The sequence below is a fragment of the Stigmatopora nigra genome, chromosome 17, assembly GCF_051989575.1.
Source record: "Stigmatopora nigra isolate UIUO_SnigA chromosome 17, RoL_Snig_1.1, whole genome shotgun sequence".
NCBI classification, from domain to species: Eukaryota; Metazoa; Chordata; class Actinopteri; order Syngnathiformes; family Syngnathidae; genus Stigmatopora; species Stigmatopora nigra.
This window is the reverse complement of record NC_135524.1, coordinates 538,379-561,278: the sequence shown is the minus strand read 5'-3', so window position 1 is coordinate 561,278 and position 22,900 is coordinate 538,379. Positions and strand designations below refer to the sequence as shown.

Below are 22,900 nucleotides of genomic sequence, written 5' to 3'. Positions count from 1 at the left end.
CGCACATGGTTTTGCACCTGTGCAGTTTCTCTTCCTCATTGCGAACCTGCCACTGATTAGCCCTCTGCCTTTTGCTTCAGTTTTATCTTATTTTCATTTTTTATGGTCATAAATGTTTGCCTGAGCCCCATAGGAATACAAACATGATACTTAAACAAAAGAAAAGAAATAACTAATAATTTACTACTTCCATTTATTTATTTGTTTATAGGCTCCAGCACCCCAGGCGAGGACAAAGCAGTTCAGAAAATGAATAAATGAATGAATACTAATGAATTTATTGATTATATTTATTCATTGTTATTAGTTCTGGATTATTTATTGTTATTATTAATTTGATTTGATCTCATTATACTTGTATCATGACAATAAAAGCATTCAATTCAATTTAAAAAATAAAAATAAAAAAATGGTGGTTAGAACTCCTGGTCCCAACCCGACTCGTCATCAGGGGGCGGATCTTCTCCGTCCGCGGGAAAGTCGTCAAAGTTCCTGTTGTCCAGCGGGCCCTCCACCTGGCGAACAAAACACACATGCTTTGGGACGGCGGCATCGAACCCGCGCTCGGATGTTAACGGAACCAAAGACTGACGGACGGTTGGCCGCCTTCTAGGAAACGGCGGCGCTCACCGTCGGCGTGAAGGGAGACTCTACGGTTCCTTGGCGGAGGCCGTCCCAGTTGAAGCCCTCGAACCACCTGAGGGGAGGAAGGGGAGGAGCTTAAAGTCATAGGCAGCGCCACGCGGGTTAGATGGCGTCCTCACTTGTGCTTCTGGATGTCCTTGACGCCGTTCTTCTGGTTCCCCAGACGCTCCGATGGGTTGTCCCTGAAAGTGATGGTGAGCGGCTATCACCAAAAAGTTCCCCGTTCGAGTCTCTATGGGTCACGTTTTTTTTAAGTGTACCTGCAGAGTCTCTTGATGAGGTTGGTGGCGCTCTTGTTAATTTTTTTAGGGAACTCCACCATGTCGATGCCCCTCAGGATGACGTTGTAAGTCTTCATGGGGTCGGAACCGGAAAACGGCGGACTGGGGGATCCCAAACGCGGGAGGCCGTCAAGCCCGAGCGCGGATTCGGGCGAAGGCGGCGCCGTGCCGACCTTCCGCTGAGGAGCTCGAAGATCAGGATTCCCAACGACCAGCAATCGGCCGAGCTGTCGTGACCTTTGTTGAGGATGATCTCCGGGGCCACGTACTCGGGGGTGCCACAGAAGGTCCAGGTCTTCTTGCCCAGGCCCACTTTCTTGGCGAAGCCAAAGTCCACCTGATGGCAGCGCGTCACGTAAGCGGTGAACCTGGGTTTCCCCGCCGACTACTCACCAGCTTGGCGTAGCCTCGATGGTCCAAGATGATGTTCTCCGGTTTGAGGTCTCGGTAGATGATCCCCTTGCAGTGGAGCTCCGCCAAGGCCTCCATCACGCACGCCGCGTAGAACCGCGTGGTGGCGTCATCAAAGCAGCCCCTAACCGTCATCCCATCAAACATGGCGTCGGGATGAGACCTCAGCAGGGCGCGCTCACCTGTCTCGGAGAAGCGTCCACAACTCGCCGCCCAGACAAACCTCCAACAGCATGTACAAGTATTTGGGGTCCCGGAAGGTCCGATACAACCTGCGGGCGACCAAGAATCCTGTCATTGCTAATTAGCGGGACAACCGGAGACACCGCGAACCACCTGATGACAAACGGGCTGTGGAGCTCCATCATAATCCGTCGTTCTGACATGATGTGTCCCTGCTGCCTGGTATCCAGAATATGGCGCTTCTTCAGGACCTTCAGGGCGAAGGAGCGCCCACCATCGCTCTTTAGCCTCACCTGTAAGGACGTCAACATAACCACGGGCTTCCCCGTATTCGCCGACCGGCCTACCAGCTCCACGCGGCTGAAGCCCCCCACGCCCAAGGTGCAGACCACATCGAAGTCGTCCAGCGTGACACTGGAGAAGAAGTCGTCGTCCGCCAGACGTCTGCAGGCCCACATACAAAGGTGGTTAGCTCGTGGCTATGCGTAGCTTTCTCGCCGGTCGCCCTCGCCACTCACTTGGCTCTCAAGTCGTCATCGTAGCTCTGCTGGTCGTTGACTTCCTCCAGTCCGCCAATCAGCTGCTTGAATGACCTTGGGAGTCAAAGACACGGATATTGGAATGGTCTCCAGTTGGACATTTGCGCTTGCTACTCACTCTCTGTCCACCACCAGGCACGTGACAGCGCCCACGGCCGTCACGCTGGCCGTGCGCACGTCTTCCCTACGAGAGTAGGAGGCCGGTAAAACGTGAGTGGGCGTCGCCGGGTCCAGGCCACGCCTCTCACCCTTTCAGCGCCTGCTCGCCGAACCAGTCGCCCTTGGTCAGCGTCTTGGACGGCGACTGCTCGCCGCTGGAGGCGCTTTGTTGCGACAGCTCCACCTGTGTGGCCATGTTTGAGCATTTTTCCCGGGATTTCTTCAAATTCCAGCGGGAGGTGGGGCCACGCCCCTTTACTCCTCACCTGACCTTCGCTGACGATGAAGAAGGTGTCCCCCGTGGCGCCCTGCCGGATGATGTATTCGCCGTCGTTGTAGTGCGTCTTTGATGAAGTAAGAGGTCAGGTGAGTGGACTTTTGATTGACATTTGACGGGTGCTGTCTCACCTCCTCTAGAACGTCCGCCAGCTTGCTGAGAATATCTTCGGGGAGGGCTTGGAAGGACGGCACGCTAATCAGGGGGCGGAGCCAAGGCTCGTGTGAGGGTTATGCCCATATTTCAGAAACGTGAACACATATGCGGGTATGACTTTCCCTGACACGTGATTGGACGGTTACCTTCTGAGGAATTCGGTATACTGCGTATGTTTGATGAGGCCGGTCCGCATCATGATGGTTTGGAAGCCCTGACGGTCGATGGCCCACAGCTTGATGTCGGTTAGCGCTAAAAAACACACTCACACCGTCACCATCGCCGTGGATTTGCTCGTGGGTTATTCACGGGTGCGTACCGGTCACCGTGGCCGTGCGGGTGCAGTTGTAGAGAATAGCCAACTCCCCAAAGACCTTCCCGGATTCGATGATGCACAGCTTCTTGCCCTCCTTGCTGACCTCCACCGTGCCCTCTGATGACACAGCCAATCAGCGATATTCACACAACCCCTAAATACTCCATTTATAGATCTCACCCTCCAGGACATAGACGCTGGAGCCCTCATCGCCCTCCTTGATGACGCGGCAGCCTTTGTCCAGGACGGCGGGACGCATGCAGTCCAAGATGGTGGAGATCTAGACCCGGGGAACCACCCGCACGTCAGTTCTGGTGTGCGACCGACGGCGGACGGGGCTCCACCTGTCCAGGTTCCAGGTGCTTCATAAAGTCGTTGTCCATCAGCGCTCTCTGGATTAGCTCACTGGACCTGCGCACCAGCACAAAAGCCATGCAAAGTTTAGGAATTTTAATACTATTCAATCACTTTTAAAAATATATATCATAGTGGGACTTTAAAGACCGCCATTTTGTTTTTTTCACTCCCTCGCCACTAGACTGAGCTGTGGCTTTGTGTCTTTGATAACACACCAAATCATTGGTAACAACTCTTTGCTATCAAAATGTCGTTCCGTCCAAAATATTTTTGGCATTTCCTCACTCTTTGCTCTTGCCGTAGCTGGTCAACGTGACGTCCGTCAGCTGTGCCGGGTCCACGGCGCTGGGTTCCGCCGAGATGGCCAGTCTCTTAGTCCGCTGGGGTTCATCCGGCGACGTCGTTGCCGGAGCGCCACCTGAGGGATACCACAAAAGGCATCTTGAGTTGCTATCTTTATGTCCATGTGACCCCTTGACCCCACACCTGGGGCGGCGCCGGAACGGCGCTCCAACTCGGTCCGCAGACGTCCAATCAGCAGGTCTTTGGCGTCCAGTTCCAACTCCAGCTCGTCGATGAGGGTGTCTCGCTCAATCAGCTCCTCGATCTTCAGCTGCAGTGCCACCTGCAGGTCGCGGAGGAGGCCGCCGCCTGGCTTTGGCGCTGCCATCGACTGACTGTAAGGGACAAAATACAAATATTTCGTGCATGGATTATCCATTGCAGTGTTTAATCAATATGTCACTGACAGGTTAAAAAAAAATCAATATCCCAATGCCAACTGGTCTCCCAGTGGTCTAGATGGGGCCCCATCAAGGGGTCCGCAAGTGATGACCAACTATGGCCCCTACCTGAGCCCTTTTCACATTTTTATATCTGAATATACTTTATATGTACTTACCTTTGTAGACAATGTCAGAAACTTCCGTAATGGTGTTGAAACGTTGATGAAAAACGACGATCGGGAGCAGGCGTCCAATCGTATGTATAGACACGCAGCTGCTTATGACAGCAACTCTTCAGAATCAAAGTGGCATCAAATACACAAAGCATTCACTTTAGTTAGGAATATCAAACTGACTAAATATTTGCTAACAAGCTAGCCTGGGACATACAAACATAGTAGTATACATATTCATGATTTATTGAAGAAGTATAATGAGATGTAGATTTGTTATATATAAATGGTCACTGTAATAAACATATTTCTCATTGTTTCGAGTATTTGAGTAACTGAGTATGAAAATAAAACATTATGTCCATATACCTAGCATAAAGTAAGCCATTTGACACATCTGGTATCACCAGGTTTTACTTTGAAGAGGCTTGAAGACGTGCACATGCGCAGAAAAGTCCCAGATGCCCCGCCCCACCCGGAAGCAGCAACATGGCGGCGCCCGAAAGCGACAAGCTATCCGACCGACTGCAATTGTATCCTTTGCATTTAATGTCCACAATTATCTTGACATTTTACTTTTAGCTTGCGTTCAAACTGGTGATGAGAATGCGGCGTTTATAGCGTTGTATTCCCGTGTTCAACTACCACATAAATGTGATTTAAAGTATCTTCCATTTGCTAAGTGTTGATTAAATCGGGAAAAAAACGCCAATTAGGAGAATGGGATAAACGTGCTGTACTATTTCCGTGGCCTCTAAATGTTTTAGTTTCATTACTAAAAGGAGCTTAAACACAAGTTTCTTTTGCCAAATTGAGTAAGCTGGAAAATTAGACTAAAATAGAAGTTTGTCACTTAACAACGGTTGCTAGGGTGATTGTTTTTGTCATTTAGGGGGTGGGGTTATCAAAAGGTCAATGGGTCAAGTTACCTTGACAGGCGTCGTCGGCAAGCTCCCTGAACGTCCCCTTCCCGTCGGAGCGGGAGGCCACCATCGCCCTGCGCTCGCTCGGCGCCGACCGCCAGCCTCGACGAAGTGGCGCCCGCCAACACCTGGAGCTCCACAGGACTGTTTTGACAGCGTGAGGAAGCCCACCGGCCTGGTCTGGCGTGCAATTTGTGCCAGGCGATGACCTCTGCCTACTGTCTTTCAGGAGTTGGAGCGCCGACAGCGCTCGCAACTTGCGTGTTGCCGTCAACTCCTTCATTGAGCACCTGGACCTGGTGCTGGAGACCATGATCATGTTTTCCACCGAGGAAGCGGAAAGCGCAGAAGGGAAGGGCGTAGGTGGCCATGTTGGACTCGCTGGTTCCCATGGCGATCCGCCTAACGACGGCCTGACGACACATTTGAAAGTGAAATCGTGAAATCACATCTTTAAACAGCCTTTTCGTTGACTTAATGTTTTTTGTAAAAAATACCACTATTTTTTTTAATAAAAAACTGATTTTGCAAACAACTGCTTGTTACCGTATGGGTTAACCTTGAGAAAATTTAACTCTCAAATCAAGGCAATGCATTTTATTACCATCTCGTGTGACCTTTAAGAAAAGGAATTTAGCATTTTTTGACAAAGAAAATGAAAAATAAATGTTTGCTTTGATTATACTTATCAACACTTTATATGCTCTTGTGTTGAATTCCTGCCAAAGCATGTCATCTTCCCACAAATGTCCTGGGGACATTTTTTTTGTTGATCGGCTGCCATTAATCTAACCGATCGTCTGACATTTCAAAAGCCGGCGCCGTTACATGACAATTCTCGTGTCTCCACTTGAAATCAAAACAGTCCTGTCATTTTACGCCGAGCGGCGACCATTTTGTCCGTATCCACCGACGACCAAACGTCCCCATGACTCAGAAGTCGTCGTCGTCGCAAATGTCCAAGTAGACGTCAAAGGCCTCTCGGTTGCAGTTGCCGTCGGGCGTAAAGACGTACTTGTGGAAGGTACCATCCACGCAGATGGCTGAGGGGTGGCATAGGTGAGTCGGGCACGGCTCGGAAACCGCGGCGACGGCGGGCGTTTCTCACCAATGACCGAGTTGACGTTCTTGGACGTGTTCTTCCCGAAGGCGCAGATGCAGGCGCACTCGGCGGGCACGGTGAAGCTAGCCAGTGACCACTGGCTGTCCACGTACTGACCAATCACGGGGCCCACCTTGCCCACGCGCGCCAACCTGACTCACACAAAGAGGTGCGGTCAAGGCGGGGCCAGGCAGAGCGGACCGTGGCGCTCTTACGCCGAACGTCGGTTGAGTTTGGTGTCTTTCAGGGCAAAGATGTGGACCGTTCCTTTGTCGCTGGACGCGCACAAGAAGGACGAGTCGTGACTGAAGTTGATGCTGTCGGGGAGGTAGAAGACGTGAGCGGAGAGAGCGGCCAAGGGGGAGGCGGCTTACCAGTAAAGGGTGGCCGGGTCGGTGCCTCGCCGCAGCTCCACCAGTTTGTCGCGGCTGCTGGTGTCGAAGAGTCGGATGAGCGTCCCCTTGCGCGAGGCCGAGGCGGCCACGCTACCCGGCTGGTTGAGCGCCACGCAGGCGATCTCGCTCTGGTGCGCGTTGATGGTGAACGGCGCCGATGATGTTCCCGGTTTGGTGTTGGACAGATCCTAAGGGGAGCACAGATTTTTTTATTTTTTAGCCATGAGGCAAGGGTGTCAGACTGGTTGGTTTGCAGGCCGCTTTAACGTCAACTCGATTTCATGTGGGCCATTTTAGATATATGTAGTTATTTTTTTTTCCAACATATGCCCCCCCATGACTCACCGCCAGCTGCAGACTTCCGCATTTGTGTCCCGGGAAGAGCAGCAGCTGCTTGTCCCCGCTGGGGCACAAATCGCACAGACCTGCAGGAAAAGGCCGTTAGAGGCGGGGCCCCGCTCGGAACGGGACGGGGCGAGCACCTTTGGGGTTGTCTCGCGTGTCGAACTCAAACAGCTTCTGCGGTTTGTCGGGAAAGGTGTAAACGTAGATTCTGTTCTTTAACACGATGACGATTCTGCAAAGAGGTCATCGATTAGGAACGGGCAGGGCAAGATGGCGAGCGCCGTGTCTTACTTGTCGTGTCGCATGCGGACGGCCAGCACAGGCTTGGTGAAGGTGAACTCCAGCGCCAGTTTGTCTTTGGCCTCCCGACTCTCCTGCGCATCATCCCAGATCAGCACTAAGGGCAGCCAGACGGCGTGGGCGTCAACGTCCATGTCCACGTCACTGTCAAAATTCCCTCACCTGAAATGTCGGAGAACTTGGGATTGACGCCGCCCCCCACCAAGGCCAGCAGGTTGGAGCGATGCAGCATGGAGCAGGACGCCACGCTGCCCACCTGTTCGTGATCTGTAGATGGCGCAGGCGGTCAGCGGCCTGCTCGCCGACGAGGCACGTTCGGTGCTCACCAAGGTGGCCTTTCTCCATCAGCGGCTCCACGTTGTAGATCCTGACGCCCGACTCCATGGAACAGCAGAAACAACCTACAAAATAACAGTCTTTTTCTTCATTTATTTCTTAGCAAAATACAACAGGGGCCTTATTAGACACTGTATTTACATCTATTTTGTGTTCATTTCCCCAATGAAAGCACATTGGCCGTCAAATAAATGTTTTATGGGGACAATAGTAATTGTGTCAATGACTAATCATAATACAGCCGCGATTGTTTACTTTCAGATAAACATATCCCGCCTTTTTTCACATCAGCCAATCACATTCGGCCTTTACTTTCAGATAAACATATCCCGCCTTTTTTCACATCAGCCAATCACATTCGGCCTAAGTGGGACGCGATTAGTACTCATTCGTCGCCGAAAATGTCAGGTAAAAATGTTTGTTGACATGGGTTACGTTTATTAAGCGGTCCTTTCACATAATGTCAGGCCTCCGTTGGAAAACCTTCTACCCGTGCCACACGGAATATAGCAAGAGAATGGACTTTTAATAAAGGGCTAAATAGTTAACTTACTGTGGTCCTGGTTGAACTGCAGGCTGTTGACTCCTCTCTGTTTAGACATGTCGCAATTGGGTCGGCTATCGAGCCGCTCGCGAAGCTCACCTTGAATGACTTAGTTTGTCTACACCAAAACGGATGAAAAGGCGAATAAAGACGCCAAAATAACACGGTGCCGTCTCTTTGCCGAGTTGAACAACAACCCGACGCAACGGGACGCTTTGTTTTGCACACGGAGAGTGACGTCACGTTGTTTTCCTTCTTATAGCACATTGCGAGTACCCATGAGGTGCGTACTGCCGCCTACTGTGCAGGAGAATATGACAGCCGGAGATTTTATATTCATTTGGTCAAAAATCTGATCAAATCGTTGCAGAAGTCTGCATTTTCTTTCAGTTTGAACCTCCAATAGTCATTTGTTCGTGCGCATCATGCAACAATATCAAATGTCACCCACCTATAAACCCACACATGATTCAACCGAGAGACAAAATCAACAGTTTGGAATTTTATTCAAAATTGGCTTCAGTGGAAGTGACGTTTGTGGGGCCATCCAACAGTGAGCTATTGCTCGTTCGACTCGTGTCCAGGTTGGGCATTAACATGGCTGCAGGGTCCCACCAGTAAATGTTACGGAGTCTTTCCATTCGATCTGACAAAGACAGCAGAAGACATGTTAAGGTTCATAGCCCAGTATCATCTCTTAAGATTAGCCGAAAAAAAGCCTACCACATTCGTAGAGCATACGAATTCTTTGGATGTCAGTGGGTGTCATGCGCACACGCTGGCCCATCTGCTTATTAGTTACTCTGGCCACGATGGTGGGATTCCCATTGGTCGAGAAGAAAGTGCTAGCATGCGATGGCCATGTTAGATGCGGCGTTTAAGACAACAGCGCCAACCAGGGCTTACCTGCCGTAGTGCATGATGGATGGTAGGTCATACGGGAGGTTGAAGGTTTCTCCAATTTGCATGCGGAAGTTCTTTTGATGGCCTAGAATGGGATATAAGACAACCATGGCGACGCATTCGCCAAAACACGCAAAAGCCGCACCTTTCATGATGTTCTCTTGCACGATGGTGATGTGATTGCCGCGGTCGCTCCGTGTGTGCTCGTGGTAGAATCCCAGCGCGTGGAGGACCTCGTGGATGATGTTGCCCACCTGGCAGGTGGTGTCCACGTGGATGTCCTGCTCGCCGCCAATGAAGCCCACGTAGGACGCGCACCTAAACAATGCCAACAAATTAGCCCAAACCAATAGGCCTTATGTGCTAACTACTTAGCTTGCCTGTTCATTAGCCCCACCTCCAGCTAAGCCATTGTTATGTCAAGAAATATCTTTAAACTTAAGCTTTTTGTTAGTTTCTAACAAGATAAAAAAGGTGCATTGAGCCACTGCACGCTTTCGCCGCCATCTTGGCTCAAGAGCAGCCAAGTGTCTCACCCAAAGCCCCTTTTGAAGAAGATGTAGTCTGGCTCGCGGGTTCGCTGTATAAAGGACAAGCACGTTCGCGCGGAGATCATCCTCAGTGCCAACTCGATTTCACCAATGCGGGAAACTGTGGACAATCATCATTTAAGCGGACGTCCGACATCGGAGGCCAGACGCCCTTTTCTCACCCAGTTTGTGATCGATCCAATACGGGATCCTGGTGGACGGCCAGCGTTTGTCCACGGCGTTGCGGTCCCTCTGTAGGGGTTAAAAAGGTCAATCTCATTCTCAGCACAAGATGATTGACAGAACTCACCTGAAGTAGCATGTCACCCTCTGCGACCTCGTCGTCCATCAAGCCTGTCGACCAGTTTTTAAAGTGTTATGGATGAGGACATGAGCAATTTTAAAAAGTATTAGAGTCTGGTTAACTAGCCTGCTAGCGTCTCCGGGTTGTCCTTGATGTACTCCATGGCTTGGACCAACGTGTCTGCATTGGAAAAGCAATTTATTGTTAAAATAGCGCCAAACAGCTAATCTTTTTGCTCGCGTTACCTTGATCTCGGGCCAAAGTCGGAGCACAACACCCTGAAACAAAACATCTACGCATGTCATCCCAAAAGAAAACAGCTAAAGACAAAAAAAGGACGGCCTTTACCTGGTCGGAGGACATCCCAGTAGAGGAGCGTGGCAATGAGCGGGACCACAAACATGGCGGCATTGGCGTGGCTCGTTAACTGATGCTGCAACCACCACTAGGGTCCCGCCTCCTCCTTAAATAAGACACTGGGCTAATTAAGCAAGTGGAGCCACTTGCTGGACGGAGGCCGGAAAAACATGTCCCCAAAAAGGCCCCCAAAAAGGAGAAAAGATGTCCTCAAAGCCCCTAAAAATGACTTTTATTTGGCTTGTGTGGATTGTAACAATATTTACTGGTGTGTTTACGTTCGTGCTAAAGAGTGGATATTAGTAGGTCAATTGTTGAGTTCCTCTTTCTTTTTTTAGGGCGCTCTTGGTCCTTCATCAGCAGAAAGGAAGGAAGAAAGAAAGGCAAAAGTCAGATGAGCCACCGCGGTCGCCGTCATGTGCGCGCCGGCCAAAAGAGGGGCTCTTCATCGCTAATGCGCCGCGTCCGTGGAGAAAGACGACGCGGCGGCGCCCACACTCGGACCTTTTGTACTGACTCCACGCCATTCACATGCTCGCCGCCGGACAAGGCCCCGCCTACTCTACAGTTACTCGCCATCACCACTTTTCAAATCGTCAACTAGCCGGGAATTAGGCTTTAGCTTAGCAAAGCGCGTTATTATCGAGCCCCATTGTCATGAAAGTAGCCCATTAGGTTTTTTGAGCCATCCCGGCGCCGCCATTTTGGTTCCTTGGCCTTCCTGAAGCCCACATTTGGGATATTTTCGCTATTTTTTTTGCAAGATTAAAATTCATGATTATTGTAAACAAAATAATCTCTAGGCACATTATTAATGTTGCAATACAGTCCCAGTTCAAAGCGAATTAACATTTAAACAGGTTAATCTATGCATCATTGTAAAACGCTCCAAACCTAGTGGCTATTCTTTGCTGCTGCAGGCTTTTTTCCCCAACTTGAATTTTAATTAATCAGGTCCACATCATGGCATCTTTGTGCCTCGTTTTCATCGTCAGAATATCCCTTTACCGTCCCATCATTAGCCGCTAACGTGCCCCGCCGCGCTCGTCGCTACCGTAGCTAGCGCGTTAGGCGCTAACATGTCGCCTGGCCTGGGCTTTATGAAATAATCGTATCGTGCGATGTAAAAATGAAAAATTGTCATATGATTTCAACGTGACTTCCTTCAATTTCATCAAGAAAGTTCCACAAAATAGTAAAAAGGGCAAGTTTATCTCTTTTTTGGTTTTTTTTTTTTGTGCCTTGTGGGCACATTTAGGACCGCAACACATTTCACCACATCCTGCACACACACACACACACACACACACACAAATTGTTAATGTCCTTGTATGCATATTACATTGGACTTTGCAGGCTACAGAAATCAAACAAAGAACAAACATGGGCAAAAATGGCATGGGGTACGCCACAAGTGAGGCCCGGGATGGAACCCTCGACCTCAGAAGCAAAAACAATCACTGCGTATTTGCTCTTAAGGTGTTTCCTGTTAGGAAGATCCTTTATTTGACGGTCTTCCTTTGAAAAAAAGGGAATTGGCGTCCATTTATTTCACTTTGAAGTTTAATTTCGTGAAAATTCGTCCTTGCAAGAAGGAAACGCCTAAAAAAGATTTAGTCCCAATACGCCAAGACGCTTCAACTTAGCCTTTCTAAAAAGTAGCAGAGCGCTAACGTGCTACGTCGCTAAGATGTCAATCAAAACAAAAACATTCATTTTCAGGCGCTAACATCCCCTTTTTATATATTTTTTTCAACTTTCTGAGCACGCCACGACTGACGTGGGACGCCACAGGAGAACACGTGCGTCCACTCCTCGCGGGATGTCGGGGAGGGGGCGAGGCCTATGGGGCGTGTGTGTATAAAGGCGGGCTGGCGGTCAGCTCGCGCTCGCTCGCTCACTGGCAAGCCAAGCCAGCGTTTCCTTGACGACATCCTCGAGAGGAGACGCATCCTCAAGCGTCATGGCCGTGGACAAGTCCAAAGTGGCGTTGGGCTTCATGGTGGCCGGCGCCGTCATGGCGTTGTCGGGTTTCGTCCTCATCTTCGTGGGACGCGCCGTCATGAACCAGCAAATCATTAAGGTATTTATTTACATTTTAAATTGGAATTCTGGATTAGGGACAAATCCAATTATGTCTTCACTTGTATCAGAGTTTGAAGGACATTTTTTTATTTTTAAACATATTTCCATCCTTTTTTATAATACATTGGATGGTAAATTGATGGCTGTATAGATTTTTTTTGTTATGTTTAATTCATTTTTTTTCTTTTTCCATCCCACTGATCTTCACAAACGTGTCGGGGGTGCTGAAGCATACCTATAGGTAGTAGGCGGGTCACACCCTAAATTTCTTGCCGTCTAATTGCAGTTTTTAGGATCAGTTTTTGTCAAATTTCTGCTAAAAGTTACATCAATAATGCTGAATATGGTCATTTTTAGGAATGTGAAATTCTTTTTTTTTTGCTTTTGTCAGTATTTTTTTTACAGAGGGAAAAATGTCAAGGCAAAGATAGCCAAAATCCACTTTTAAAAGTTTTGTTATTCTCTCAAATGAGCAGGAAATGACAAAAAAAGATCAATCTGATAACTCCCATTTACAGTTCATCCAAAAAGTATGTGAATAAGACGATGTGGAAATGGACACGCCATCTAAAGTGAACACATATGCGCCATCATGTGTGAACAAAAAAATATTATATTAATTCATAACAGAAGGAGGACATAAGGTAAAAAAAAAACCCAGGTCAGGGCTTCAGATAGAATTTGTTTTTAGGATATACTTCCTGAAAATAGCATCAATTTGGATGTCTTTCTTCATTATTTTGTGTTCTTCAAGTTTGACCCACAATGGCGACTTTTAAAAACATGGTGCAAAAGAGTTTCGTCAATGTGTAGCAGACTAACCTTGTTTTAGGAGGATTCTGAGGGGGCGGAGTCCAGTACTCGGAGGAGGGGATTATGGTAATATGGGGGCGGTGCCCGTACGCCAACCTCAACAATGTGCGAAGATCTATAAAGGACATGGCGGACTTTCGAGCTGGCAAACTTTGCCCCGAGCCTCATCTGAAATGCCCCGTGGATAGTGAGCCGTCCCCGGGACACTTTGAGCGAGTGCTCGGCCTCTGTCACCTTTCTGGATCTGCTTCGTAGCTAGCAGCTTAGCGCTTAGCCGTAACAAAAACAACAACAACAACCATGGGGGTCAGGAAAGAAAGAGTAGCCGTGGGTTTTATAGTCGCGGGGGTCCTGATGGTGGTGTTCGGGACCCTCATGGCCATCGTGGGTCCCATCATCATCGACGATCAGGTTGTCAAGGTGAGTCATGCCTACCTGCGCGAGTACACCTTTTTTTCAATCACTGTCACATGTTTTATCCTTTAAAAAAAGGGAAAATGTGTCTTTAATGTCCATTTTTATTTAGAAAAATCAATGTTTTGTTCGGACTTTGCCTCCAGTCATCAGCAAATGTCGGCGACCAATCACAAAGGTTGTCAAAAGAAAGATTGGCCCCTCAGGTGTTGGTGTTTAGGGTCCATAAAAACGGATTTCTAGGTTGAATCGAGTCGAGATGAAGTTTAAGGCTTTTTTATTTTGAAAACCGTATAAAATGGCGACCATTCTTGTGACGGCAGAACACGGTGATCGACCCCGACAACGAGATGTCCTACCGCATTTGGAAGGACATGCCGGTCCCCTTCTTTATGTCCGTCTACTTCTTCAACGTGCTCAACCCCCAGGAGGTCCTCAACGGCGAAAAGCCCATGCTGGAGCAACGGGGGCCTTACGTCTACAGGTGGGCGTCGCTCGCCCTTTCTGACTTCATTTTAATGCATAGACTGGGAAATTAGCCCCAAAATGGCCGCCTACGGTGGCGAAACCTTCTGTTTTGAATGGAAAAATGACTCCGTCGCTCCTATAATGGATTTGTGTACGTGGCGCCCGCAGGAAACAATGCCAGAAGGAAAACATCACCTTCCACGCCAACCACACGGTGACGTACCGCGAGAAACGGAGCTACTTCTTCGAGCCCGGCATGTCGGCGGGCGACGAGTCGGACGTGGTCACCATCCCCAACATGCTGGTCCTGGTAGGTGGCGGCCTAACGTGGAAACTCGCCATAGGACCTCATGGCGTCTTTCTCCACAGGGCGCGGCGGTGATGATGGAGAACCTTCCGTTCGCCGTGCGTCTGATGATCAGCGCCACGTTCAAGACCTTCAAGGAGGGCCCCTTCCTCACCAAGCCGGTGGGCGAGCTGATGTGGGGCTACGAAAGCGGCCTGGTGGACTTCCTCAACAAGTACATGCCCGGCACGTTGCCGGCTTCCGGGAAATTCGGACTCTTCAGCGAGGTGAGACGTCGTCGCCCGGCCCCGCCCCCAACGCCACACCGACTCCCATCCCCCCTCCGCAGTTTAACAACTCGGACACGGGCCTGTTCAACATCTTCACGGGACGAGACGACATCCGCAACGTGCACAAGGTGGACTCGTGGAACGGACTCACCCAGGTAGCGTCGGAGATGGCGGGCGGGTGGGCGACGCCCCCTTTTCGCCGCCCTTTGACCTTACCGCTTGTTTTTCCAGCTAAACTACTGGCGCACCCCTCAGTGCAACATGATCAATGGCACGGCCGGTCAGATGTGGCCGCCCTTCATGAACGAGCGCTCCACGCTACCTTTTTACAGTCCGGACGCCTGCAGGTGGGCGTGTCCCTTTTCCCGGCGTGCTAACATGGGCGCACTAACCCAAATGGACCTCTATTTTGTCCATTCAGGTCCATGGAGCTGGTGTACCAGGGTTCCAGCAGCACCAAGGGCATCCCCCTGTATCGCTATGTAGCGCCTCGGACGCTCTTTGCTAACGGTAGCGACTACGCCCCCAATCAGGGCTTCTGCCCCTGCCGCCAGTCGGGCCTGCTCAACGTCAGCAGCTGTCGACAAAGTAGGTGCCCCTTTTTTGTGGGGCGCTTGTGACCCACTAAGCTAGCATGTCGCTCATCTCCCGCTAAGATAGCCCTTCATGTAGTTGTTAGCCACTAAACTAGCAGGCACGTGGCTGGTAGTCCCTAAGCTAACAGGCACAGCACCCATTCACCCTAAGCTAGCAAGTTGGTCTCCCCCCGCTAAGCTAGTTTGTCCATTCCTAAGTGAAAGGAATTTCCTGTCCAATAAATGAGGATTGCTCTCGGGGAGAAAGGAAGCGGCGATAGGCCCTCATTTCCGCCATATCCCCCCCACATTCTTGTACGCTCGCGCTAGCTAACCCCGGTCTACATCTCATTTTGATTGACATCTGCTGAAAATGATTTTAGATTCCCCCGTGTTCATCTCGCACCCTCACTTCTTCAACGCCGACCCGGCCCTGCTGGACACGGTGCGAGGACTGGAACCCCACGAGGACCGTCACGGACTCTTCATCGACATCCACCCGGTGAGGCCGCACGCCGTCTTATTATCGCCCGCGAGATAACGTCTCGCTTTTATGGCGTAGACTTGAAATGTCAGGAGATAATTCGGTCGTGTTGTTTGTCGCCGGGCAGACTTTGAGTTGAGGGTCAGGGTTTTTAATTTGAAATCATCATTAGGTAAACGTACAGTGGGTCAAGGGTCAGGCGAAACAACAGCGAGCGGCAAGTCACTTTATGGCGACGTTGGAGACACGTGCAGATCTCAGATAAGCTAATTGGTTGATGCCTTTACGACGTCGTTCCAGTTTGATGAATTCCGCTCGGGACGCGACCCTCTCCGCCCAGAACGGGACGAGGGCGCGCTCCCGTTTGTTTTCGTCCGAAACCGCAACGGAAGCGGCCATTGACGAGCGTACCATGTGCCAAAGTGGCGGGCAAAAACAGGAAGGGGCAATCTCTGGCCGTCCGGTCTCACGATTGTGTGCGTCGGAGGCGTCTTTTGTCTCAACGTCGGAGGTCCCGCGTGCGTCGTTAACTGGGGGCTCGGGCTTTTGTGTGCTTTCAGCTGACGGGCGTCCCCCTCAACGTGTCCATCCGCCTGCAGCTCAACCTTTACATCAAACGAGTGCTGGGATTTACGTACGAGCGTTTCCGCCTCGCCTCTCGTTAACGTCCCACACTTCCTGTTTGTGAGCTCTGTTTTTTTTCCTTTTTCTTCTTGGGACGCCACAGCGAGACGGGAAAGCTCCCCGAGACCATCATGCCCATGATCTGGTTTGAGGAGGTGGGTGTGTCTTTGCGTTTTTTTAAAATTTTCTTCGCCATTTTCACGTTTTTTAACGCCCATCTTCCAACACAGAGCGGCTACATTGACGGGCCCGTCCTGGATACCTTCCGCACAAACTTGGTGGTCCTCCCCGCTGTCATGGAGGTCATGCAGTACGGTTTCATCGCGCTGGGCTTGGCCACCGTTGTAGTGGCCATGTTGGTTAGGCGATCCCTCAAGAAGGTAAACGTACACGCGTTGGGTCGAAAAACCCGTCTTGCTTCACGGCCATTTTGCTTTTCAGGCTTCATATACGGCGTCACGAAGCAACGGCGCTACGGAGAAGAGCTCGCAGGGGGCGTCAGGTGGGTGACGCCATTTTCTGTGGAATCCCATAGGCGAGCGAGCGCCATAGTGGAAAAGGAATGTGTTTTTTTGTTTGTTGTTTTTTGTTTTGGTGGATGGCGGGCGGCGCCCGCTGGCTTCCTGTACGCTAATGCCACGGAAACGGGAGGCAAAACAGATGCCTTCCCCGGGAATGCTTTCATCATCCCGTCGTTTTCCCAGAATGCAACAAAAGAGCTTCTTTTCATATTTAAATAACCCCGATTCTAACAGACACTTTCTTTTCTTTCCAGAAAAGTGAAAAGGAAAAAAAAAGCTCCCAGAATACAAAATAGCGGAGCGGCCCACTGCCACCCGCCGACACTTAAGGCCGCCGCCCCCTTTCGCGTCCTCTCCGAGACCGCTCCTTTTCAAACCGGGTGCTACTTTTTTTTTTTTTTTTGAATGGTTGTTAGAAAAATACAAAAGCGTTCTTTTCCAGGATTGTTTACGATGATCAATAAACTTATCAATTGTAGTTTGTTCTCGTTATCAAGTCGTAGAAGAGCAAAGTCTGTCTACGTTTAAAAAAAGGCAACGCTTTCTTTGATAGAGCTTTCACAAAAAGGGAAGGCCGTGAAGTCACGTCAGCGGATTGGGGCGTCCAATCATTTCATGTCCATTCCATACCCGAATTAAAAGCCCTAATTTCCTTTTTTCTGTTGTGTAATAGTTGAAAAAAAATGAATTAAAGGAAATATTTCCACCATGTGAGTGTGATTCAGTAGCCATTTTGTCAATGCCAACACTATTTTGTTCTGATTTGGTACTTTTGGTTCATAAAATGTGAGCCAACTCATCATAGAACGGTGGGGGCGGAGCTAAGCATGATTCCATGATTAACTGAAATTTGCATATAATAATAATAGATTCATTCTAATCACAGCCTGACCATATATGGATGTTTTTGAAGTATCAGACTGGTCACCAGATGGGATCCAATCCAGGATTCCATTGTAACCTGCGGCTCAAGAGCCTCATGTGGCTCAATGTGTCGGAAAGTTCCAACCTTTTCCCGAGGACAAAATACAAGACGTAGAAAGTGTGTAAAAAGTCACGTATTTAATTAATAATTGAAAAAAAGAAGTAAGAAGTAAGGCGGGAAAGTCACTGGTTGCTGCGGCGACTCTTCTTGCGGCTCTTCTTGGAACTCTTGTCGGGGCTCTTGGAGTGGCTTCGATGCCGGTGGCCGCTGCGGTGATGGGCGGCGGCGGGTGGCGACTTGGACCGATGCCGGCGCTCCCGGTGCCGCCGCGGGCTCTTGCTGCGCCGCCGCTCCCGACGGGGCTCGGGCGAGCTCCGCCTGACCTTGGGCGAGCGGCTCCTCCGGCGAGGGGAACGGCTGCGGCGGTGCCGGGACGACGGGGGCGAGGAGGAGGCGGGCGGCGGGGCCGCCGGCGCCGGAGACGACCGCCGGTGGTTCCCCCGGTGCCGGTGGGGCTCGGGGCTGGGGATCCGCTCGGGCCGCTGGTCGCCGTCGCGGCGTCGGTGGTGATGGTGGTTGTTGTTGTTATTGTTGTTGCAGTGGTCGTTGTCTTCGTCGTCATCATCGTCGTCATCCTCGTCGCTGGTATCCACCTCGTCCAGGTCCTCCTCCAGGGCACTGATGCGTGGCTCCAGCATCTCGGCCTCCTCCAGGACCTGCCGCTTCTGCAGTCGCGGCAGGATGATGTCGCAGACGCGCTCCGAGTGGAGCAACTCGTGGACAAACTCGTCTACGTGCAGAATGTGGAACTCGCCCTCGCGGTTCTGGCTCTTGATCTTACGGTAGTCGTTGTAAAGCGGCTCCAGGTACTTGTAGCAGTCCACCGCCGTGCCCGTCAGACGCATATACATGGCGCCCAGCAGGCGCACGTACTTGAAGTCCTCGTTCTTGATGAACTCCACGATGATGTCCTTCTCGGGCTGGATCTGTAGCAGCTTGAGCGCCAGGCACAGGAACGGCGTGGGCTTGATGTTGCCCCCGAACACGCCGCCTACGTACTTGAGCTCCATGGCCTTGTCCACCACCAGCTCGGCCGTCAGTCCGAAGCATTCTTCCTTCCAGTACTTGCACTCGTAGATACGCGTGCGGATGATCTTCTCCACCAGGTACTGTGGATTGGTCCCGTGGATACTGTTGGCGTCTTTCACCGTACGGTTCGCCATTTTGCTCCCAGCGCCACAGGAAGTGGACCGGCTGCTTCTTTTTGGTTTCTCGTGGAAATGGACTGCCACCTACCGAGCTGGAGTGGAGAAATTATATTCTTTTTTTTGTTATTGGTGTTTTTTAAGCACATTTCGCCGTCATTCAATTTCAAATCAAAAAAGGTTAAATTATAAAATATCCTAGTTATTATTATTTTTAAATAGCGAATTGTTTTGGAATGCGTTCGAACGTACTTCTTCCGGCCTCCTTCTTCTTCTTCTTCTACGGATGCACTGACTGCCCCCCGAGTAGAATCAAAATGTCGGCTGCAAGGTTACTAGCCCGTTCCGCCGTGAGAGCGTCCTCCGTGCCCTCCCTGGTGCCGAGCCGCCTCCAGGCCGGTCCTCTTCGAGTCGCAGCCCCGCGGGTGATTCAGCTGAGCCGCGGAATGGCGGCCGGAGGTGAGTACCGAGACGCCGAAGCGAAATAATGGCGATATGACGGCCGACCAAGGACGCGGCTCCATTTAGCCGAAGCCCTCAAGTCTTTAAATTCAATTTAAAAAGCATTCTCTAACTTCTTTTTCGAACTCCGTCGTCATTTAAGATGTTATTTGAATGACCATACTGTTACATTTGACTTGCACTAAAACGAAATGCGTGTCAATCGCGGACGTTTTTCAGGAAACATTGAAGAAATAATGTTACCCTTACAACATGAATAATTAGTTTTAAACTGGTTCTTGTATTTGTAACTTTCCAAGTGGACATACTTAAAGGAGATTTTTTAGAGGGGTCACATTGCTAACAAATATTGGGATGTATTTTTTGAGGGGTGGAGTCACATTGCAGGCAAAAGTATCTTCTCGGGAATGCATCATTTTAAGCCATCTTTTATTGAGAGAGTTCCCTCCTTGTAGGAATTCCCACGGACGAGGAGCAAGCCACAGGCCTGGAGAAGATCATCATGAAGGCCATGAAGGAGGGCACCGTAAGAACGCCATTGGCATCATTTATTGTCAGTTCTCCGCTAACCGCGTGCCGTTGTTTTCCAGGACCCGTACAGCATGTTGAAGCCCAAAGAGTACGCCGGCTCCAAAGCCGACCCTCACCTGGTCCCCTCCATCACCAACAAGAGGATCGTGGGATGCGTGTGTAAGTCCCACTCGCCGCGATTTCGCAGACTCGGCGGACCAGACCACGTTAAGTCCGTTTCTGGTGGCAGGTGAGGAAGACAATACAGCCGTGGTGTGGTTCTGGCTCCACCAGGGCGAAGCCCAGCGTTGTCCTTCGTGCGGGTCTCACTACAAGTTGGTGGCGCACGAGCTCCCCCACTAGGGAGCGCCATCCTCACTCGGGCCGGTAATCCGCTAAGAACGCCACCGCCGCCGCTAGCCGTTTAGCTCTCATGGCACTCACGTGTTCTCCCCTCGTCTCATCCGAAGATTGGACGCACCTCCCCGGAACTTTCCGCTCGCTCGCCAATGTCATTCCCGCAAGCAGCGACCACGTATCACAATTTAGGAGTCAAGTGGCAAGCAATGTTAAACTATAGCTTCAATAAAATCCAAAATAGGACATTTTTGAGTCAGCTCGTCTGTTATTTTCATCATCGAAGGACACTTTTTTTTTTATTAATGGCCCCTGATAGTCAGGCTAACTGAACAATTTCTCATTCAAAATATGTATTTTTTTAATATTCCTTCAAAATGCACACACACAAACAAACAAAGTTGACATCCATGTTTAGTTTCCTCCTAAAGTTTTATTGTTTAGCAGCATAAAAAGTCAGCGGGCCGAAATAACGGCCCATCTCTCCCGGAAGTGGGTGGTGAAAAAGAGGGCGGGCTTTCCAGACGGTCCGTCCTTCTCACTTGGCGCCGGCGGCGGCGAGCGCCGAAACCAGGGATCCCCTCTGGTGGAACTGCGAGTCGCGGATACGACGCACCGACTGGATCTGAGGCTGGACGGCCGAGAAGTCCTCGCAGCGGCGGTACTCGCCGCTCTCCAGCAGGTACTGGTAACCGCGGTAACCGGGATACTGGTAGCCCACCCACCTGTGGCGGGAGCGACCAAAAAAACGCGTCAAGGCCGGATTTCGGAGCGGAAATGAGAGTCACAACTCATTAGCTAACAACATTAGCATGAGCAAAATGAGCCCTGGGCGTCTTTTTCTTTTAGCGGAACAGCAAACAGGAATGATGAAAGGCTCACGAGTCAGATTAAATATTGGCGAACAAACATGAACGAATGTATTTGAAGGTGGCGGCGACGACGACGACTCACGCTCCGCCCGGGACCTTCACGCTGCCCACTCGGTCACCGAAGCCGTGCGCCCACAGGGTGGGCACGTCGTCCTCTTGGATCTCAATCTTGTTGCCCTTGAAGTCAGATAGCTCGTGCAGGCAGATTTTGGCCTCCGAGCTGTCCTGTCCCAACCCGCGTTAGCGTTAGCCCAAAGTCCAGCCGGCCTCCGTGTCTGGCCGTCGCCACGGAAACGTGCATACCATGTGGATGGGCCTGACGGACATGAGGCAGTCGCTGCGGTACGAGTTGCTCCAGGTGTCCCAGCGAGGATACTCTCCCTTCTCCAGGATGAACATCTCGCCTCGGAGATTGGTCTGCTCGAAGGCAACGAAGCTGGAAGGGAGGGGGTCGCCGAGGGGGGGTGAGGAAAGGGTGGGGGGGCAACGGGGTCGGAGGGGATCAAATGAGCGGCGAGAGCCACGCAAACGGCGACCGGGGAGGCGTCTTACGGGCCGCTCTCCACCAGGATGCTGCGCACTCGCTCCAGGCCGCGCTCGCAAACGTCCACGCATTCGTTCTGCAGCTCCAGCGAGCGACCCTGGAAGTTCTCCTGGTCGAACAGCGTCATCTGGGGGACAGACGAGCGTCAACCACCGTTTCCGCCGTATAGGGACAAACGCTTACCTTGAAAACCCCCATTCCGGGCTCTCCGGTCTTGGTGGCCTTGCTAGAGGCGGCGGGGGCACCACCCTTGTTGTCCTTGGGGTCGGCACCCTGGCCGGAAGCGGACTTGGCGATCTGAGACATGGCGTGGGGGGGAGGGGGCTGGAGAAAGACACATTTCCCACAGGTCAAATTCAACCGTCCTCATTTTATACTCCTACTATTTCGACCTTGAGACCATCATTTTGGGAGCAATCGGCTAAATCATCCGCATTTCATTGGTCCAGTAAAAAAGTATTTTGGTGCTTAAACACAGCCGTGTGGAAAGGTGACTTTGGGACAAAGCGCTTGCCGCTGTGGCTTGCCGTGAAAAGGTAGCGGGCTCAAGTGTGGCGGCGTGCCTTTCTTACCTGCGTGTGGCGTGGATGCGGCTTCGCCGGCGTCAGTCACGTTCTCGGCCGCCGCCGCGCTTTTGTAGGCTGGCAAAGGGCGAGAGGCCACAAAAGAAGAGCGCCGTCATCACGCCGCTCTGGAAGCCTCGCCGCCGCCCCCCTCCAGCCCCCCTCCGGCCCCCCCGTAAGCACTTTAGAGGCAAAGAAAAGCGCTGACAACGCTATTAGTGCCGGGATGCAATTCAAAAGGCCCGTGGCGGGTCACGCGGGGCTCCGTTAAGCCCCGCGCAAAAAGAAAAACTATTGTCGTCCCTCTCAGAGCGGCAGACAGGTTGGAGCAAAGGTGTGGGGGGGGGGGGGGGCTTTGTCTAACAACACACACCACTTGGGGGGCTCTAAGCAGGTTAAATTCCAAATAATGTTCAGAACCCAGCTTCCCTATCCACATGAAATTACAACATAAGTCCAATTGTTTTGAGCCAAAATGGCGGTTGGTAGAGTGAAAAGTAGACTTCATAGATGGGGACATTCAGGTCCATGTCCCCCTTTTTATCTTATGTTTGACCAAATAGTGTCCAGGAGAAGTAAACAGGCAGTAGGAAGAAAAATATATATTGTTATTGTATAATGACAATAAAGTTATTCCATTC

At 50.9% G+C, this 22,900-nt stretch overlaps 8 protein-coding genes across 12 annotated transcripts; 3 read left to right on the top strand and 5 right to left on the bottom strand.

Moving 5' to 3' along the window:
• Window positions 1–227: 227 nt before the first annotated feature.
• On the bottom strand, window positions 228–4,009 carry LOC144210402 (cGMP-dependent protein kinase 1-like). 3 transcript variants are annotated; one of them, XM_077737057.1, is made up of 20 exons: window positions 3,811–4,009; window positions 3,610–3,742; window positions 3,312–3,378; window positions 3,148–3,247; window positions 2,971–3,084; window positions 2,798–2,903; window positions 2,627–2,690; window positions 2,485–2,562; window positions 2,308–2,402; window positions 2,178–2,243; window positions 2,039–2,113; window positions 1,868–1,964; window positions 1,674–1,813; window positions 1,520–1,609; window positions 1,320–1,461; window positions 1,100–1,263; window positions 906–1,028; window positions 765–827; window positions 631–697; window positions 228–515 (listed from the first exon to the last, which is right to left on the bottom strand). In XM_077737057.1, exons 1-20 carry the CDS (start codon window positions 3,992–3,994, stop codon window positions 417–419), a joined length of 2,067 nt encoding a protein of 688 aa, XP_077593183.1. In that variant the 5' UTR covers window positions 3,995–4,009; the 3' UTR covers window positions 228–416. The 3 variants fall into 3 exon arrangements, with proteins under 3 accessions (XP_077593183.1, XP_077593184.1, XP_077593182.1); XM_077737058.1 differs by having other exon boundaries at window positions 1,910–1,964; XM_077737056.1 differs by having other exon boundaries at window positions 1,674–1,964.
• A 636-nt stretch (window positions 4,010–4,645) lies between these two features.
• lage3 (L antigen family member 3) lies at window positions 4,646–5,680 on the top strand. The gene is made up of 3 exons (XM_077737407.1): window positions 4,646–4,755; window positions 5,174–5,302; window positions 5,375–5,680. The coding sequence occupies exons 1-3, from the start codon at window positions 4,712–4,714 to the stop codon at window positions 5,586–5,588; spliced, it is 387 nt and encodes a 128-aa protein (XP_077593533.1). The 5' UTR covers window positions 4,646–4,711; the 3' UTR covers window positions 5,589–5,680.
• A 47-nt stretch (window positions 5,681–5,727) lies between these two features.
• On the bottom strand, window positions 5,728–8,414 carry wdr45 (WD repeat domain 45). 2 transcript variants are annotated; one of them, XM_077737406.1, is made up of 11 exons: window positions 8,177–8,414; window positions 7,614–7,688; window positions 7,450–7,554; window positions 7,279–7,384; window positions 7,125–7,219; window positions 6,988–7,067; window positions 6,622–6,830; window positions 6,463–6,564; window positions 6,254–6,399; window positions 6,079–6,188; window positions 5,728–6,008 (listed from the first exon to the last, which is right to left on the bottom strand). In XM_077737406.1, the coding sequence occupies exons 1-10, from the start codon at window positions 8,223–8,225 to the stop codon at window positions 6,079–6,081; spliced, it is 1,077 nt and encodes a 358-aa protein (XP_077593532.1). In that variant the 5' UTR covers window positions 8,226–8,414; the 3' UTR covers window positions 5,728–6,008. The 2 variants fall into 2 exon arrangements, with proteins under 2 accessions (XP_077593532.1, XP_077593531.1); XM_077737405.1 differs by having other exon boundaries at window positions 5,728–6,188.
• A 242-nt stretch (window positions 8,415–8,656) lies between these two features.
• Window positions 8,657–10,380, bottom strand: LOC144210740 (low choriolytic enzyme). The gene is made up of 10 exons (XM_077737585.1): window positions 10,253–10,380; window positions 10,150–10,182; window positions 10,031–10,084; window positions 9,911–9,954; window positions 9,783–9,852; window positions 9,607–9,721; window positions 9,216–9,388; window positions 9,074–9,155; window positions 8,891–9,012; window positions 8,657–8,813 (listed from the first exon to the last, which is right to left on the bottom strand). Exons 1-10 carry the CDS (start codon window positions 10,305–10,307, stop codon window positions 8,671–8,673), a joined length of 891 nt encoding a protein of 296 aa, XP_077593711.1. The 5' UTR covers window positions 10,308–10,380; the 3' UTR covers window positions 8,657–8,670.
• Window positions 10,381–12,167: 1,787 nt separating this feature from the next.
• On the top strand, window positions 12,168–17,530 carry scarb1 (scavenger receptor class B, member 1). 2 transcript variants are annotated; one of them, XM_077737404.1, is made up of 13 exons: window positions 12,168–12,344; window positions 13,897–14,057; window positions 14,210–14,351; window positions 14,411–14,614; window positions 14,677–14,772; window positions 14,849–14,964; window positions 15,039–15,205; window positions 15,576–15,694; window positions 16,237–16,310; window positions 16,404–16,455; window positions 16,531–16,680; window positions 16,742–16,802; window positions 17,076–17,530. In XM_077737404.1, the coding sequence occupies exons 1-13, from the start codon at window positions 12,225–12,227 to the stop codon at window positions 17,081–17,083; spliced, it is 1,470 nt and encodes a 489-aa protein (XP_077593530.1). In that variant the 5' UTR covers window positions 12,168–12,224; the 3' UTR covers window positions 17,084–17,530. The 2 variants fall into 2 exon arrangements, with proteins under 2 accessions (XP_077593530.1, XP_077593529.1); XM_077737403.1 differs by lacking the exon at window positions 12,168–12,344 and adding an exon at window positions 13,239–13,579.
• Window positions 17,531–17,863: 333 nt separating this feature from the next.
• Window positions 17,864–19,022, bottom strand: prpf38a (pre-mRNA processing factor 38A). Its single transcript, XM_077737258.1, has one exon. It carries the CDS (start codon window positions 18,967–18,969, stop codon window positions 17,929–17,931), a length of 1,041 nt encoding a protein of 346 aa, XP_077593384.1. The 5' UTR covers window positions 18,970–19,022; the 3' UTR covers window positions 17,864–17,928.
• Window positions 19,023–19,236: 214 nt separating this feature from the next.
• cox5ba (cytochrome c oxidase subunit 5Ba) lies at window positions 19,237–20,526 on the top strand. The gene is made up of 5 exons (XM_077737293.1): window positions 19,237–19,410; window positions 19,869–19,939; window positions 20,004–20,103; window positions 20,174–20,310; window positions 20,394–20,526. Exons 1-4 carry the CDS (start codon window positions 19,269–19,271, stop codon window positions 20,284–20,286), a joined length of 426 nt encoding a protein of 141 aa, XP_077593419.1. The 5' UTR covers window positions 19,237–19,268; the 3' UTR covers window positions 20,287–20,310; window positions 20,394–20,526.
• Window positions 20,527–20,693: 167 nt separating this feature from the next.
• Window positions 20,694–22,421, bottom strand: crybb1 (crystallin, beta B1). The gene is made up of 6 exons (XM_077736895.1): window positions 22,269–22,421; window positions 21,880–22,020; window positions 21,705–21,823; window positions 21,456–21,588; window positions 21,235–21,377; window positions 20,694–21,005 (listed from the first exon to the last, which is right to left on the bottom strand). Exons 2-6 carry the CDS (start codon window positions 22,000–22,002, stop codon window positions 20,819–20,821), a joined length of 705 nt encoding a protein of 234 aa, XP_077593021.1. The 5' UTR covers window positions 22,003–22,020; window positions 22,269–22,421; the 3' UTR covers window positions 20,694–20,818.
• Window positions 22,422–22,900: the final 479 nt, after the last annotated feature.